Source organism: Henckelia pumila, chromosome 4 (assembly GCF_033568475.1).
Source record: "Henckelia pumila isolate YLH828 chromosome 4, ASM3356847v2, whole genome shotgun sequence".
NCBI classification, from domain to species: domain Eukaryota; kingdom Viridiplantae; phylum Streptophyta; class Magnoliopsida; order Lamiales; family Gesneriaceae; genus Henckelia; species Henckelia pumila.
The window spans coordinates 220,607,789-220,626,895 of NC_133123.1; the positions used below are offsets into that span (position 1 = coordinate 220,607,789).

Consider the following 19,107-nt stretch of genomic DNA (forward strand, 5'->3'; position numbering starts at 1 on the left):
TAGTCTCCATGATGTTTCAAGTAGTAAGGACTAATGGTGTACAACCAAAACCGCGGACTTATCCACTCAATTAGTGAAAACCACTTGGAAAGTCCGAATAGGCTAGTTCGATCATCCATCAAATGAATATCCATTTGCATGCTTCGAACATCTCTATGTTCCATACCAATGATACGTGGTACTTGGCATCGCAAATGCTAGTCTCAATCTCGAGCGATCCTTATCCTTATTTGCGGACGACTCAATTGACTAGGAACTGTTTAGAACATATAGTGCTTACATGATGTGTTTCATGATAGTTATCCAAATCTACTATCACATCTTGCATGCACTCTAGTATATTCAAGGTCTTTATCTAAACATCGTATAGTACGTCACAACATAATAATATGATAAAAGATAAAGTAAATGTCAATATAAAGTGTAAATTATATTAAACAAAAATTTTTTACAAATAGAGTCATAAAGGCCATTAGCCACAAGTTGACTAACATGGCACCCACTCTTTCAATTCTTTCAGGATTTTTTATTAGTATAATTCAGTTTTTTCCTTTTTTTTTCAGATTCCCTTGATTGGTGGATTTTCTTGCTTGGAACCATCTTCTCACGTCCGGCCATATTTTCAGGTTACAAAAAGATTTATTCGTATTCTATATTTACATGGATTATAGATTATGACCCTAAAAGGGGGCCAAGATTCATGTGCTCCATCTTGATGCATCACTCTATGCTCCATGTGCTAAATGGTTGACACGTGTATTTTGATTGATTTCATAGAATTTTATTTTAGGAATATTTTTACTTCCTATTTTCTAGCAAACAAAATCTTAATAAATTCTCCACCCATTTATTCTCTCACATATTTACTAAATCAATCAAAACAAATTCATCTTTTGTCATCTTTGAAATATTTCTACGACAACTGAACAAGTTTAAACCATAATAATTATAAATTTAAATATATATATATACACACATTGATTTATGAATTATGCCTATAAATCTTTCGAAAAGATAGTACATTTTTTTTAGAAATTTAAATATTAATTTTATTTTTTATTTTATCAAAGACGCTTCCCTCTATTTACCAAATCATTTTTTTTTTAAAATGTTCATCCTTCTCTTTGAAATGTTTCCGTACAACCACCACAATATTAAAAAAATACATGATAATTAACAATTAGCATAAAATATCAAAAAATTGAATTTTTCCGAATAAAATATATTCAATCTCATCAAATAAACGAAATATATATATAATATAATATAATAAAAACTTATTAAACGAATTACTGAAACAAAACCCTACCTCTATATTTTTATTCTTCTCCCCCTAAAAAACCAAGAAAAGTCGTTTTTTTTTCCGTGATCGAGGTATGTTATTTTACTATCTTTTATTTTATAAAACTATAAATCACATATTTATGTAGTTGCATATGATTCTTCTGATGATAAGGTTTCTTGTAGTTGCAAAAAATTTGAGTTTGCAGGAATTCTATATTCACACGCTCTCAAAGTGGTCACTTTTAAAAATGTTGTGAGAATTCCTGAGTCATATGTTAAAAAAAGGTGGACTAAACATGCTAAAAAATGGGTTGCTGAAACTTCTGAAAGGATAAAGGAATCTTTGGATGTTATAAAGGAAGAAGATGAAAAGGTAAAGATTGGGGTGCATTAAGGAGCTATCTCGGGTGCATAATCAATTACACGTGTTGCATTGACAGAAGATACATGAAATTGTAAGAGGTCTTATGCATAAGGGAATTGAGGAAGTTGATATAAGTTTGGCAAACAGAGGCACATCAAAGCAAACTTTGTGTCACAACGTAAGAACTAGAAAAAAAAATTTTAAAGGATGATTTCGGTGAAATTACAGTGAAAGGCTTTAAAGTGAAACAAAATTCAAGGGTGAAATCTGAAAAACGACCGAAATGTGCTTTGAAAAAGACCAAAAGACAGAAAAAGTCAAATCCTAACAAAGAGTTAGCTTCAAATACTACACCTTTTGTGAATGAATGTGTTAGAAATATTGATCAGGTAATATTTTTAAATAACAAATATATTAATTTAATTATTTTTGTTCAATTCATGCAGCTAGCTTTTATCTTTATCAATACATTTTCTTTTTCAAAACATCAGCATCCTCAAACTTCCTCTTGTGTTTGGAGTACATCTGCCGGATACTTGGCACAGCCCTTTCAGGTACGTAATTCATTTATTTATGGGTACTAGTTTTTTAAATTAAATTAATATATCACATACTTATTTTTATGATATTCATAATTGCAGCGATGAAGTTCTGCATTATTTGATTTGAATGTTGTAGCAATTAAAAGCCACTAAAATGCTATATACCAGACGAAGCCCAAAACTCACCTAAAAAGTGATGAACAACTCATGTGTTAAAATACTAGAGCATGCATATAATGTTTTTGATTCTTTATATTATTTTTTTAGTTTGATTCAAGAAATTAAACATTTGATGTTGTATTTATTATTTTGATTTACTTTATATCGCTATTATTATATGATTTTATTCCATCAAATTTTTTTTATATTTGCTCATATGTTTTGTACATTCGATAAAGAGTTAAATTCTTTGATAGGATAAAAAATAAAATTAATATTTAAATTTCTAAAAAAATTGTACTATCTTTTCGAAAGATTTATAGGCATAATTCATAAATCAATGTGTGTATATATATATATATTTAAATTTATAATTATTATGTTTTAAAGTTGTTCAGTTGTCGTAGAAATATTTCAAAAATGGCAAAAGATGAATTTGTTTTGATTGATTTGGTAAATATGTGAGAATAAATGGGTGGAAAATTTATTAAGATTTTGTTTGCTAAAAAATAGGAAGTAAAAATATTCCTCAAATAAAATTATATGAAATTAATCAAAGTACAAGTGTCAACCATTTAATACATGAAGCATAGAGTGATACATTACGATGGAGCAGTAGAATCTTGGCCCTAAAAGGGATTCTATCAATTCTATTTTAATAGAAAAAAATTTACGAGTATTTTACATTTACATTACATGGATTATAGATGCAACATCACGTGTGGGCATAAAAAATTCAGTAGTTACTGTCATATGCTATAGCATTTAATTTAGTTTTAATTTTTAAAAATACCGTATTTCTGATATTGGGCCACTACCAGATTTGAATTCATCCCATGAGTGATCTAGTATAACTCAGTAATTTATAATTAAAATGGGCAAGTTTCTGATTTACAGTTCAATGATGAAGAAGTTGAGGCAATCCTCACAAGTGCGGCTTATGCCTTTGCCAAAATACATATGCATCTGGTACACAGTGGGTATGACAGATGATCAATATAATCTTTAAATCATAAGATTTGAATTTTTAATTTCCTCCTGCTATAAAACTCGTGACACATTGTTTTTTTGTGTATATTGTGAAATTTATTCTTTTTCTACTTATAGATTTTGTTACACAGCATGGTTTTTATTACGCCGAGAAAGACATATTTGAAGTTAATCTCTTCAAACCTTTTCAACATTTAGATTTTTTTGCATAGCACGTGGTGGTTTTTTGCTAATCTCTTCAAACCTTTTCAACCTTTAGATATTATTTTGAATTGTTGCAGGAGATAATGATGGATAACTTGATCTATTGAAGGAGTGTTCCAAGTTAATTTATATAAATTAGTTCATAACTCGATCTATATATTTTCTTGTATAGATTGATTTAGAATTAGAATATTTATTTTTTTAATATTGAAAAATTGTATATTAAATATTTTAGAAATTTTAAATTTTTTATTTATAATATGAAAATTTGTATATTAAAATTAAATTTTTTTTTGTTTTTTATTTGAGCAACCACAACGGATAAAATCCGTTGTCTTTGTCATTTTAAAACTGTTGTAATTTTCGGTGTTGTTAAAAATTCGATATACGACAACGGATAAAAATCGTTGTCATTTTATCCGTTGTCTTTTGAAAGCTACGGCAACGGTTTATCAGTTATCGTTGCTTATACTTTTGAAAACACCCAAAAGTACAACGGTTTTGAGACCCATACGACAACGAATTTTATCCGTTGTCGTTTGCCGTTTTTGTTGTAGTGAATTAAACTCTCTAATCAAATGTGTCCAAAAACGCAAGATGAAAGAGAGAAAATGAGAACATGTCCTTATGATTCGACTGTAGAAAGTCTCATGTATGCAATGCTTTGTACTAGATCAGACAGTAGTCATGCAATTAGTATTGCGAGTAGATACCAATCTAATCCAGGTCCAGAACATTGGACTGCAGTGAAGCACATCCTCAAATATTTGAATAGGACAAAACACTATTGTTTAGTGTTTGGAGGAGAGGACTTGACAATCTATGGTTATACAGACTCAGATTTTCAATCTGATATTGATGATAGAAAATCAACATCTGGGTTTGTATTAAATCTTGGAAAGGGAGCCGTAAGTTGGAGAAGTCGCAAGCAAGATACTACAGCTGACTCCACAACTGAGGCTGAATATGTGGCTGCAAGTGAAGCTGCAAAAGAAGCCATTTGGATTCGCAAGTTTGTTCAAGAACTTGGCATTGTTCCTTCCATTGAGTCACCTATCACTGTTTATTGTGACAACAATGGTGCAATTGCACAAGCAAAAAAGTCAAGAGCTCATCAAAAATCCAAACACATCGAGCGTAGATTTCACTTAATACGTGATATCATACATAGAGGAGACATTGCAATAGCAAAAATTGCTACCACTGATAATGTTGCAGATCCGTTCACCAAATCGCTTTTTCAAAAGGTGTTTGAGAAACACATTGATTCTATGGGGTGAAATACATGTATGATTGGTTTTGAGTGCAAGTGGGAGATTGTTGAATTTATATGCCCTCAAAACAATTGACTTAATATTTTATATGCATATTGAACCTTATTGGGTATATTTTTATTGGTAGTTACACCAATTGGATATTTTACTTGGACATGTATTTTATTAAATTATTCTTATGATTAAAGAATCATCAGTGGGGAGTAATAATTTAATTATAATCATCAAAGTCGTTCTAGGTTACAAAATAACATATACTTGTTGTGCTGCTATAAGATAGAATGATTTACTCCATCATTGAGGTAGTGACCTTAAGCAAACAAGTAGGTGTATTGTAAGTAGTACATGCACTGAACGGGATCAATTTAAGAATATATATAAATTTTATTGCAAAATATATTCTTTCACAAATTCTTTTTTATCCTTAGACCTGAGAAATTTATGTATATTTTAATTTGAATATGCACGATTTTAATATATCAATTGTTGATGCTGAATAAAATCTACATACAGATTTATTGGGTCGTGCACATGAAAAATTAAATTATATAAATGCTCAATAGGGAATCCAAGAAAACCGACCGGTACCATTTTATATTATTTCGTATGTGCAAATGTATGTAAATTAATATTTCAAATTTTGGAGTCCAATTCAGATATGGAAATCATGATTATCGATGGTTAATTATTTTGACAATTAACCAATATGGAATATAGTATTTTTGGAAGGATGAGATTGCAACTTTGTATGGAAAGAGAATTAATTATTATTTGTTTTGAATTTCAAATTAAATATGCATTATGTTGATTGATATAATTGCGATCTAAATATGTATCTAAATATGGAAATTAGAAAAGTGATTATGGTAATCACGGATATTGACATATTAGTATCCTTTTGAAATTTAAAATCTCCAAGGATCCCACGCATTATCTCTCTATTAGTTCTTTATATAAAAACAGTTGATGTAGATATTGGCCATCAAAATAATACGTCAAAAATCACTATCAAAATTAAATAGAGAGAGCGTGAATACCTTGGGAGGCAACACGCTTGAGTTGCTATAGAAGTTTCTTTGATCGTTATATTTATCGTGAGATCATAATTTTTATGCAAATAAATTCAAATATAAACCAACAAAGATAATTCCCCAAATGATTTAAACAAGTCATGTAATCGATAATATGATTGATAAATAATATAGTCAATGATAATTATCAATTGAACATCGTTAACAGATATCCCTAATTGATAGGGAAGAGTAAAATGGAAAAGAACATATATGGTTCAAATGATCAAATTTAATGTGACTTTTTTCTGTTTCTTTAAGAAGATTTGGTAGTTGTCATTTTGGAAAGAACTTGCGTGGAAGGACAAGAATTACTCTGAAAGAGGATTCCTGAGGTTTTTTGGTCAACTCTCCAGTAAATTGGCTTTTGAGAGTAAAAATATGATAATAAAATATACAAATCAAAATAATTCCATAAAACCCAGTGACCAATTTAATTATTTATCACACAGCTCAACACAAAACAACGCAATGAAGTTACTCTTATCTACATCATTGGTTCATCTCAAACACAGGCAAGATCAAATTTAGAAAATAATAATAATAATTAAAAAAATAATAATTGAGTCCCCGGATCAAACAAACTCGAATCGCATGAGAAGCTTGACAGATTTGTACTTATCCCCCTTTTGTGAGTGTAGCGGAACTGCTCGGATTCCTTTTCTGAGCTCCGACACCGGTAGACATGTTTGGCCTCCAAAGTCATCCTTTCCAGACATGTCATCCTCATGTACTTCAATCCGAAGTAGAGCTAGTTCAGGGACTGTTAACGGGAACTCGAACTCCTCGTCCCAAGTTGGAATCCAATTATCTTCAAGAGTTTTTGTTTTCTTCATCACAACATCAGCGGGCACACCAGCAATTCCCACCTGAGTTCAGACAAATACTCGCCACTTAGTAGGCTCCTGTGACTATTATGAAAAGAATCAAAAGGGACTTCCAATATCCCATGACCTTCAAGCTATCCAGCTTCCTTCGGTTACAAGATTTGGACTTCAAAATCGTGCTGCTAAATATATCAAATTTAATGCTAAATCTTGAACTGCTCAAATTTAGCTGGACACGGCACAATCGAAAATCCTCAAAGTGGTACAGTATGTGATGACAATTGAGAATACTAACACCTTGAGAGCCAAAACTGAACACATAATCAACAAGCAGGCAGCAATCAAAATAAGGCCATAAAATACTAACTTACCCTTGCATAGAAATCCGGAGGAGAATAAGTATCGAAATGTGTGTGATTGAAGTCGTAATACCATCCTTCGCCCATATAGATAGTCACCTGTTCAGCGGAAAGCACATACATGAGAGTCGAAAACTTACAAAGCTTCAGCAGATATAAGGAAATCCCCAGATCAAGAATACAAAAAGAACATGAAAACATCAAAAGTTTCAGCTTGCCTTCAAAGTAACTTTGACAGGTAATGTTGCTTTAGGGTTGAATACTTCACCATTCGGACCAGCCTTTAACAAAAAATCGGGTTTTTTAACATATCCACAGCCACCATTGGCCCTGAACATGCCGTGCATCAACCAAAGTGATCTTCCGTAACCCTGTTGCAACATCATAAAACTGGCTTATTTGCCCCGCGCTAATTCCAACACACCAAGCTATGAAGCCTAACATGATATATATGTTTGAACCAAAAATTTTGATGAACCAGAAATCACTGATGCCATGCTTTGGGTTTGAGGCGTGACACATATAATATTATTCAACTGCAATTAAATAGCTTTTGGTCTTGATATTTATTTAGCCATAGTAAAAATGAGGTGAAAGTAGTGTTCAATGCATATACTATTCATATAAAAAAATGTTAACAAATTGCTTGAGAATCTTATCACACATTCCCTTCTGGGGAAGAAAGGACAACTCTGACTATACAGATTTAATATTAGTGCAAGTATAATTGTCACTTTGGTATGCAATTATTCGTTATTTTCCAAGGAAATTTTGCGACCTACTGATAGGGGAGTCAGTGAGTGAAGCGAAAATTAACAACAGCCGTAACTATAACAACATTAGCTTTCATATTCAGCTGGAGGGCCTCCTCAAAAGATAGTTCTAAAGTGGCTTGTGCAGGCAATAATTCAGTACACATGATTTAGTATTTGAAGTCAAAATATAAAAGAAACATTTTCATTAACAAATTTTATATGCTTTAAGTTCCTCAGATGCACAAACCTGCATGTTGAATGCAACCATTTGAGCTCCATGCATCCATCCAACGAGGGGATTGTAATTGGATGAGTCAAAGCGTATTCCTTTTGGGTATACTCTCAACAAGTTCCTTCCTGTGAATCTGAAAGTAGCAAGAATGAGAATGTCAAGGAATAGAGAATGCACAGAGTCCTTGTGAAGATTAGAAATTTCACATCTTAAAGTATCCACAACCATAAGACCTAACTAGTACTTGCCGTGATTTGAGATAATTGCTGCACATAAATAACTGACAGCGGTTGGGTAATTGCAACAGCTATATTGTTCCATCTCTGAGAAACTCGCAAGAAATTGCAGTCCTCTATTAACATTTGCTTAGTTTTTACATAGTGGTAACCATGCAAACATATTTGTTTGGTATGAACCTATTATATGCTAGTCATGATCCCCATGTACGCATCATTATTTCAATTTCTCTTTGGTATGAAGCTATGAAGTATTACCTATTGGTCTAACAAATAATTTTGAATTCTTGGGGTTAAAATTCCAAATCAAACTGCAAAGCAAACACTGCTAAGTCCATCCCTCAAACATGGAAAGGTAGAAAAATAATGCTCCAGAGTTGAGACTTGAGAATGTGAAAAAATTACCTCACTATATCCTGTCCATAAGTTACAACGGCCTTTTCCAGCTCTTGTTCACTCAGGCTGAGACGCCTGACTTTATCTGGATCAACCCTAAGCCAATCCAGCATTCCGCCTTTCCCCTTTCCAGCTTGAATAGCGATCAAACGCCTATATTCTGGTGCTGCATTTTGCTGCGACTTAGGATCCTCTTCATCCAATTCATCACTTTCATCACTATTTCCATTTAAATCATCCTCCTAGAACAGGAAATCAAGATAAACGAAGAACTTTAGCTGATTAAGTGAATAATTCATTTCTAAGGGAGAATAAAAAATACACCTTATCATCATCGAGGTTGGCTTTAAAACTTTTAACTTCACTTCCCCATGCTTCTTCTTTAGTGGAATTCTTTTCCTTCTGTGATGCACTCTCATTTACTTTTACATCCTCGGCCTTTAAGTATTCCTTGGGTGGCTTGGTTGATATAATTACCCTTCTCTTCAGGGATTCTGGGGAGGGAAACTCTCCCAAGCATTCAGAACCGGGAGAAAACAACATGTCTCCAAATGTTTGAGTTATCATCTAGATTTAGACAGTCATAAGAAACTGGACATAAAGAAATGGAAGTGTTGCACTAACTTTATAAACTCCATAGGCATACCTCAGCCACCTTAGCCTGGAGATCCGGTGTAAGATGATCCTCGAGTGTTATCACAACAGGATATTCAGATGCAATAAAAGCATGTTCTTTGATTGATCTCAAACATTTTATAAGTAGAACAGGAGTGGTCAGAGTCCTACATGCAAGTAAAGAAAGAAAGAAAAACAATCAGAAGAGAACAAATGGAAATAATGAACAGTTCAGATTAGCAAACACCTACACAAGCATCAGTACTGACTTGAAGGACTTCCACATTCTTTCTTTCTAAAGATAAATGTGTTTGCTGTCGTATATTGAAAGACAGTGAAACATGATAACACGATAGCCATTGGAAGTATCCGAATCAATACTTAAACATCCATTTCTGTTTAAAAATTTGTTATGTTTGTTCCAAGAAATATAACTCGCAACCAGAATATGGTACATGCGTTACCTTATCTTTATGCATCTGTTTCCATAAGTTTTTTGCAGCAAACTGTGTATTCATTACTGATTTATATTTACCTACCTTCCTTGGGGCCAACTCACCATAGCCTAATGGACATTAAGTACAGGTATACTACTAATGGAAATCATCATAGAAATCACCATATCACATATTATTCATGTCTCTACAAAGAATGCACTTCTTTTGTTAGTCCCATGTATGCTATTGCGAGTTCCATTACTTGCATGTTTTGTTACCATCTGTTATCAACAAATGTTAAGAGCTATAAGGAATTGTACCAAAAATGATCACACTTCAAGTCAGTACGAAGAGTCGATTTTAAAGAACATTCAAAAGCATACCTCCCATGTAGAACATTAACATCGTCTTTCGTGGAATTCGGCCATATATCTAATTCAATAACACGTACACCTTTATTCAGTGCGCTTATGATAGGAACATCACTGCAATCACTACTTAGCTGATTCCCAGTTAAATAAGAATTGTGGCCAGTGTATACGAAATAGTGAGAGAGCGGATCATTCATATCATGGTGGACCTGAAAAGGTAGAATCATAAGGTTGTGCGAGGTTAATGCAAGAAAATGACCAGTGGAACAATTTATTTAAAAATAAAAAGTAACAAAAAAAAAAAAAAGAGACGCAGGCCACTAGCAGCTAAAACTAGAGCAGATTTTTTTTTTTAGAAAAAAAAAAGGTCTCGAGCAATATAAATGAAGAGAGTGAGCTAGGAATGGATAGTGATATCTGACTCCTAATTTTGTAGTATTGCTCAATGTGATCATTCGTGTGGTCTCAGATCGATTTCCTTACTTTCGCTGAACCTGGAAATACAATTCAGCTATGGCATTTCGCTAAAATGGTACATTAACTGAGTTCCACTCTAAATTCAAACCACCAACTCATTGTTGACTTTGTTTCTTCACATAAAATTTTTCCAAAACCCTTCATTCTATCCGAAAGTCCTCCACATTATCGATAAAAAAGGTGCATGTCTGGTGAACATCATCATTCAAATAACACTAAACTTTTCCTAATAGTACTAGAAGCATTATCCAGATGGAGTGACATTGCAGGAAAATTTCTCGAAATTTCAAATGTAAGTTAATTAACAATCAAGATTCGACTCCCAAAATCAATTGCATCTGCCCCACTCCCACCCATGCTTACTCCCTCAGAATGAACCTTCAGTCGCTAGAAGAAAAGTCTCAGAAACACTAGCTGGTTTGGACCAACCTAATCAACAAAGAACTAAACTATGTTAAAATACAGACAAGATTTTTCCAGGTTTCATATCACTGATCATTGTTTCTAATTGTGATCTTTGTCTGGTTTGATCAAACAAATTTCAAGCATCAAAATCATGCATCCCAACACGAAGCTGTCACAGTCTAATCTCTATTTGGCAAGCAAACAGTCAAAGTCCAGTCATTTTCAACCACAGCTAAAAACAAATCTAATCAACACAAAATAAAAAATAAAAAAAAACCCAGAAATCACGATCATGATCCATTACCCCGAGCTTTGGATTAAGCGGCGGATTCCCATCCCCAATCAAGTACTTAAAGAATCCGTCAAGATTCAGCCCCCTGCGATGGAATATGTTGATGTGCTTGAGCTCCTTGAGGCCGTCCATTACAGCCTGAGCATCCTCCAGTGTGGCATTCTCCTCCCTCTGCACTTCCACCAAGAACCGCCGCAGATGCTCCAGACCCATCACGCCGTTGTCCGAATACTGGTTGAACATCTCCTTAATGTCCGCCGGTGCTTCCGACGCCGCCTGGTGGAACCTCCGCCGGAAGCACAAACACACGGTGTACGTCTGTTTCGACATCGATGAAGATTCTACTACAACAATGTTGCATTCAATTCAAGAGAGTTGAATTTCAAGAACCATTCTTTTTATTCATTTTCAATGCATACTTTACTTTTTGTAAGGTGTAAATAGATACTGAGTTAATTATAATTACTTAAATTTAATTAATATTAGCCACCCAGCACACAATATATATATTTGCTTTAAAAGTTTTAAAATTTTTAAATATGAAATGAAATTTCATAACATGAATTTCTTTTTTTTTTTTACAATTATAAAATATTAAATTTAAGTATAATTTATAAATTTAAATATATATTAAAGTTGAATGTGTGAAAAAAAAAACAGTTGAGAATTAAGAAAAAAACTTCATCATTGTTTATTATTCAACCTTCTTAGTTTATTATTATTACTTTTAATATCCATTTATAAATCCATGATCTTTAAAGCATATATATTTATTAAAAATACCAAACAAATTAAAAGTATATATTACAATTTAAAATATAACATTATTAATTTGTTAAAATATATCTATGTTCGTTCCACGTGTTGTTTATCATTTCTGACAATGAGTTTAGAAAATGATCTCTAATCTTATTGTATAAAATCATTAAATTGTATGCTTAATCTTTTACATAAATTTTACATGATTTTAAGTGTATTTACATCTATAGTTTCTCGTGTATCTCTATTTGTTAATCAATATTAATAAAGGTATTACAATAGGAAAATTGTGGCTCAGTATTATGCTGAAAATGGTTTAACGATATAAATTCTCTTTGAAAAGAAAAAAATAATCTGAATTTGATATCAAGTCATAGCGAACAAACCCCACCTCAGATAATAAAATCAGAAAGGGTAATAATTTTTATATATATATATATGTTGTCTTAAATTTTTTTGTTGTAACGTTTTATTTTATAGAAACATGCATAATGCGTTTTGGACACGGATTGGACTTTAATTGTATTAAATGTTTGGCGGAGAGGTAATAAATGTGGCAGAAAGATAATAGAGAATCCTTATTTAAATGGACAAATCCGATGAGGCCAAGTTTCAAACCTTGAAAGCCACACAGTCCACCATCCCTCATCTTTGTCTTAAACGTTGAAGGAAATTTGGAGTCAATAAATACAACTTTAGAGATAAGAAGGCCATTGTTTTCATAATAAATATATATATTCGCTCGTTCTCGTTTATTTAGGTTTGTTTATGTTTTCATATCAAATTAAAAAAGTATTTGGAAAAGTAAACTTTGTAAAGTAATTTTTCATCTTTTCTTTATTTATTAAATATTTTCATAGAATAAAATAATTATATTAATTTGATAGGGTGGATTATTAAAAGACTAGGAAAGATAATATATGAAAAGTAGAATACATAATTTGATAAGATGAAAAAAAAAATGTAGCTTCAATGAGTGAAACAGATGGAGTAATTGGATAAAATGGGAGTTAAGTTTGTATATTATACATCATGATTTTTTATCGCATGGTTGCATTTTTTTTTTTAAAATTGGGAATTGGATCTTGAACACGAGATTCATCAAATACCATATGGGTTGTATGCATGTCATCGGCTCATGCTATATGCATCTGGTTAATTTTGGCTTGGTTATTGACCGAATCAAATTTTATGAAATAAAATTTTTTTCTTAGCAGGTGAGCCGATTAAATTTTTCGTAGAACAAACGGAACTGAATTAAAAACCTAAGCTACAAGAATATTTAGTGTTCTAAAAGGCGCCGCCTAGATTCGACTAAACGTCGCCTAGGTATTGTCCACCGTCTCGCTTTTCTGCTAGACTATGTATCTAGGCGTTGTCCGCCTAATTTCTCGCCTAGGCGGTGCCCAAGCCGCCTAGGCTGGCAGAAATCCGCGGTTATTATTTTTTATTAAAAAAATTTAAAAATCAAAAATTAAAAGAGAAACGCGAAGCGAGAAACAAACACAGAAAGAAAGAAGAAGCGCAGAAAATAAAGTCAAGCAAAAAATTAAATCTAATATTATGCATGAAGACTTGATATCTATTAATATTTATGTTGTTGTTGTTGTTATTATTATTATTGTTATTATTAAAATTTTATAAGAGTTTCGTACAAAAACTGAAAAATATAAGACATAAAAATTATATTTTATGGTAAAACTCATGAATATTCCAAATTATTTATTATTTAGGTTTTAAAAAAAACCGCCTAGGCTAGGCACTAGGCGGTGGTTCACCGCCCGCTTACCGCCTAACTCTTTTTAGAACATTGAGAATATTAATGAGAAGTGCAGCTGAAATATGATCATTTTTCAGTTATTTAATAAAAATTTTAATATAATAAAATAATTATATAAATAGTTAACTATATTAGTTTAATTGGGATAAATCAAAACGGTGGAAATTTTGAAATTCGAAAATTTCCAAATTCTCTTCTAAAATGACCAAAGCTTAGGTTTAATTCCATATTATCCTCTAATATTCAGGTGGTAAATAATATATTCTCTCTAAATTTCCAAATTATCTCCTAAAAGACCAAACAAGACTATGTACAGTTTGCGCAATGGAGGTTATCATTCGTACAGTTGAAAATGCATTGAATGCACACTTATCTAAAAAATCAACTTGGTCTAGTAACAAATTGATGATGATGATAAAACAAATTAGAAATGATGTTTAGTTTGAACATGTTCTTATAAATCGTTTTTATAAAAATGTTTTTTTTAAAATATTTATAATTAAAAAAATTTAAATTTTTTTTTAAAAATAAATATGTGTTTTGACAACTATTCTATAACATCACAAAAATAACGTTATTGATCTTTGTCTTTCATAGTTCCATTATAAAAACATCTAAAAACATGTTTCAAATGTTCTTTAAAAACTATACTTAGATCCTCTAAAAAAATATACTTAGATAACACTTTTTAAAAAATATTTTTCAAAAAAATTTATAAATTTTTATCCATACATATTTTTAGTTTTTTTTCCCTTATAAAATATTACGTTTTAAAGTTTTTTAAAAAATACGACTCTTTCTTAAGTTTCAAAAGAACTAATAATTTTTTGTTATTTTTCGTATTTTCTGTGTATAATTCAAAATATAAACATTACAAATTATTTTTTGTTTTTCTTCGACCATTTAATAATTTCACGTTGCAAAAATAATAGCATTTTCACTGTCAAAATATTTTTGTATGATTTTAATGAAAATTTTCGTATATTCAAATACATAAAATATTAATTACACATTTTCGAATGTAATAAAAGCGCGTACACATAAAATTATCAAATATATGTTATTTAAGCCTTTTTTTTAAAAAAAATAACAGGAGTACTTATGTGCCTATTTATATAATTTCACAGTGATTTTTAGTTGTTTTGAGATTTCAAAGGAGGTTGTATGTGATTTATCTGTATTGAATTAATTAAGAAAATTCAAGAAAACTAAGTAATGATCCCCAAATTGATATTTTTTTAAAAAATGAGAAACAAATTTAAATTTTAAAAACAAATCATCTAGAGAAACCTTTCTACAAAAATCACAAATTAAACAATACATAATAGAATATACCAAAAATTATGCCCTTGAATTAAGACGGCAAGTGAAAAAAACAGATAAGGTGACACACAGACTTTATTTTCCATTAGAGGTGGGTGGACACATCCACATAATATGCAAGTACTTTTATCTATATTTAATTTATATATAATAAATTATATTATAAAAAGATGCTTACCATGTATGTGGGAACAAGTTTATGTTGTCGATAAGAGTTGCTAAAATAAATAAGTCAAGAAGAAATTAATTTTTTATAAATTGATGATTTTCATTCTATTTATTCAATTGTAAATTCAATATAACATAATTTGTACAACATATATTATAAAATGCATGCAAATTATCATTATTCAAATTTATGTGTTACAAATTAAATGAAATTCTAATTGTGGAAAATATATTAGTAATCAAAGTTATAATTTTGTATAAATGAGACACTGGGAAAAATATACTATATAATTGATATCATTATAGATTTATTAAAATAAAATTTAAGAGAGCAAAAAAAGTATAATCCACGGTGTTAGATCACTTGTTTTAGCACTATTGATTTATGAAAATAAAGCATATATAATATAGATAATGCATATATTCTAAACCTTAAATAAAAATTACTGCATCAAATTTTTTCTTCTTCTATATTATGAACATTGTCTCTTTCGCGATTTTTTTATTTGTCATTCGTTTTTTTTTCTTTGTGAAAAAACATTATTCTCGTCATGTAACGCCTGAAAAATTCATAAATCCACTATCGAGTAATAAAAGGGTTTTAAATGAATTTTAAATGATTTTATTTAATTATGATTTAAAATTTATGTTTAATTAAATGATTTTATGTGATATATTAATGATTTAAAAGTTGTGTTTAAAATATTTCATGCTATTTATTTTACGTGAGATTTTATGTTTCAAAGTTGAGATTTTAGGTGTTAAAATATATGTTTAAATATTGTGTTAAATAACTTAATGTTATGTAATTTGTCTGATGTTTAACGGTTGCAATTTAGCTTTTGATGTTTTACAGGTATGGGTTTAATTCTGGTGACGAAGGGAATCGAGACTAGCCTATGAACAAAGTTTAATAAATTTGAAGTTAAGCGTGTTTTACACTGATATTTATTTTTAAGTTTAAATATGTATTTGTGCAGCTTTTTATTTAAAAGATGAGATTGACATTTAATTTTAAGATTTTATGGAGAGATATTTTAAAAACTTGAATTTTTAAGTTGTCAGGCCAACTTTAGACCCAAGAACTTTCTATAGATTTGTGTGTCAAGTTTTCTTCCCCAAAACATCTCTGTTTTACGCCGCCTCTCCCCCTACCCCTTCTCTAGTAGCCGCCTCACCCCATCGTATATTTTAGAAATTCTCTCTCTCAAGTTTTCAAGGATTCTCGCATCGTTTGATCGTGAGAAGGCTAGGATCGTGTTTTCGGAGTCCGGATTTTCATACCAAGCAAGAAAAAGGTAAGTTTTAAAATCTTTTAAAACCACCAATCGAGAATATATGTATCTTAATATCAAAAAGATGTATGTTGATGTGTATGTAATGTATATTACATGATTTTAAGATATTTTGAAGAGAGCATCATATAGAACTGTGAAACGTGAATCGTTCTTGATGTTTTGGGTAAAGAGTTTTGAGAAAGATGTTAAAGATTTTTGAGAAAATATGTTTGAATATGAGTATTTTTTATGTATGTATTTTTAGTTTAAATCTTGACAGTAAAATTCGGTTGGAACTAGCAAGTGCTCTTGGTAAAGTTATAGTATATGGACAATGAGTCCAAGTATCGATCCCACAGAGACTGTAGTTAATTCTCAAGATTTAATTATTTAAATTAATCTAGACAAATATAATAAAAAGGGTGCAATGAGTTAAATAAAAATTAAATTACTAAGAAAATAAGAATTACAATAGTTGAAGGATAAATTTAATTAAAACGAAATAACCAAGACACACGAAGGTATCAAACTAATTTATGCATCCACATGACACAGACTGAAAATCATGTTTATTCCAATCATGGTGAATTTTCCTATCTTATTCAATAATATATTTCTAGAATTGCTAAACTTAATCAAGTTGAAAGGATTAATTATTTCTAATTAATTCTAATAAAACTCAAACGCATTCAATATTTATAAAATCGCATACTGAAACTGTAGTGACCCTACCCGAATCCACTATCTAATCAGAATTAATTAGCGCATGCAATAAAATATTAAAAGCGTAAAGAGCGGATAATCAAAGTACAACAAATCCAGTCAGCAGAATACAACCGACGATAACAAAAGTGTATAAATATCTTTATACAACCAAATCGAAGGTTCAGGGTAAACAGATCCCTACCCTCTAAAACCTCACACTCTCGGATCCTTAATCCTGCTGAGAGCTGTCTGGACCGTCCAGCCTCAAACCTGCCTTGCCACAAGGTATACCACAATACCCAAACATAGGGGTGTGAGCGACAACGCTCAATACATAAACAATGATATATGTACAAATATGCGCACACAGATGATTTAAAATCCCAGGTAAAACACTTTCTCATGGCGCCTGGAATATACAGTACCGGCTAGAGAGCGACTCCGCGGGGTACTCGTATATTCTATATCAGGGCTGAGCCAACCCCATCCTGACCCGAATCCAAAACAGGATACAAGTCCCATATGGAAACTGTCATACCTGACTCGAGTCCAACATGAGATCACTGTTCCCTATGGACACTGTCAATGACTCACATCTCTCAGGATGCAGTCACACGTAAAATCATGCATGTGCTAAGACGTTAAAACATGCTAAAACATGATAAAACATATAGCACATACTCATGCAACATACATGCAAATATATCATATCGGCTATCTCGATCAGTACTTACGTACCTCTAACACTGCTGGTCAAAACCTAGCTCCGCTGGTCTAGACTCCAAGCCTACTAGTTAAGTCTACTGCTACTACAATGCAATTATCCATGCATCAATAATTAAGTTCTAAAAGCCTTAACTAAACTATTCTATACTCCTAAATATTTTTAGGAATCCAAAGCTATACCTGCGTCCGTTGTTAGCCCTTTGCTGTCGATAGCCTCAAAACTAGGCCATAGCTCCGCTACGACGTCTAGATTGCTGCGCCACTTCCGGAATTCCGATAGGACGCCTAGATCTCCCTAGATCTGAGTTAGAAAGCCTAGGAATCGAGAGAGAAGAGAGGAAAGAGGTGCGAGAAATGAGCTCTCGGACCCTCTATTTATAGACACGGAACGGAACGTCCGTTCTCCATCGTTGCGTCTGTTCCCGATCTTTGCGTCCGTTCTCCCCATCGTTGCGTTCGATGTCCCATCAAGTGCGTACGAAATGACGTCATATTGCTGATGTCACGGATGACATCAGCTGCCAGAACGTTGCTTCCGATCCATGAACGTTGCTTCCGTTCTTGGTCACTCTTCGGGCCATTTTCGATCATTCTGAATCCATTTTTGAAGTCCGTCAATCCAACAAAAACTTACTTAATCATGTATTAATAATTCAAAACATGATCACACGATTAATATACTCATTAATCGTTAATTATGGATATGGGTCACTACATTCTCCCCCACTTAAAAAATTTCGTCCTCAAAATTTAAGTCTAGAGGAAAAACATGAATAGTCAATCAAATGTTTTTTATTACAACTGAACAAGTACACATTCGATACAAAGAAGTACACAATCTCAAAATAACTCGGGGTGCTCGGCTCGCATCCGGCTCTCTAACTCCCAAGTAGCTTCCTCTGTACCTCTACGCTGCCACTGTACCATCACCAATGGTATACGCTTGTTACGAAGTACCTTGTCCTTCCTGTCTAGAATCCGTAGGGGTCTCTCCACATATGACAGATCCTGATCTAATTGCACATAGGTCGGATGCAAAATATGCGACTCATTCGCTATGTACTGTCTCAACAAGGACAC

The 19,107-nt window shown here is 31.8% G+C and overlaps 2 protein-coding genes across 2 annotated transcripts; one reads left to right on the forward strand and one right to left on the reverse strand.

The window, feature by feature from the left end:
* Positions 1-4,121: 4,121 nt before the first annotated feature.
* Positions 4,122-4,823, forward strand: LOC140862786 (secreted RxLR effector protein 161-like). Its single transcript, XM_073265818.1, has one exon. It carries the CDS (start codon positions 4,122-4,124, stop codon positions 4,821-4,823), a length of 702 nt encoding a protein of 233 aa, XP_073121919.1.
* Positions 4,824-6,275: 1,452 nt separating this feature from the next.
* Positions 6,276-11,726, reverse strand: LOC140894628 (phosphoinositide phospholipase C 2-like). Its single transcript, XM_073303188.1, has 9 exons — positions 11,302-11,726; positions 10,128-10,324; positions 9,339-9,474; positions 9,017-9,259; positions 8,702-8,934; positions 8,076-8,193; positions 7,292-7,444; positions 7,086-7,172; positions 6,276-6,756 (listed from the first exon to the last, which is right to left on the reverse strand). Exons 1-9 carry the CDS (start codon positions 11,617-11,619, stop codon positions 6,463-6,465), a joined length of 1,779 nt encoding a protein of 592 aa, XP_073159289.1. The 5' UTR covers positions 11,620-11,726; the 3' UTR covers positions 6,276-6,462.
* Between the last annotated feature and the right edge of the window lie 7,381 nt (positions 11,727-19,107).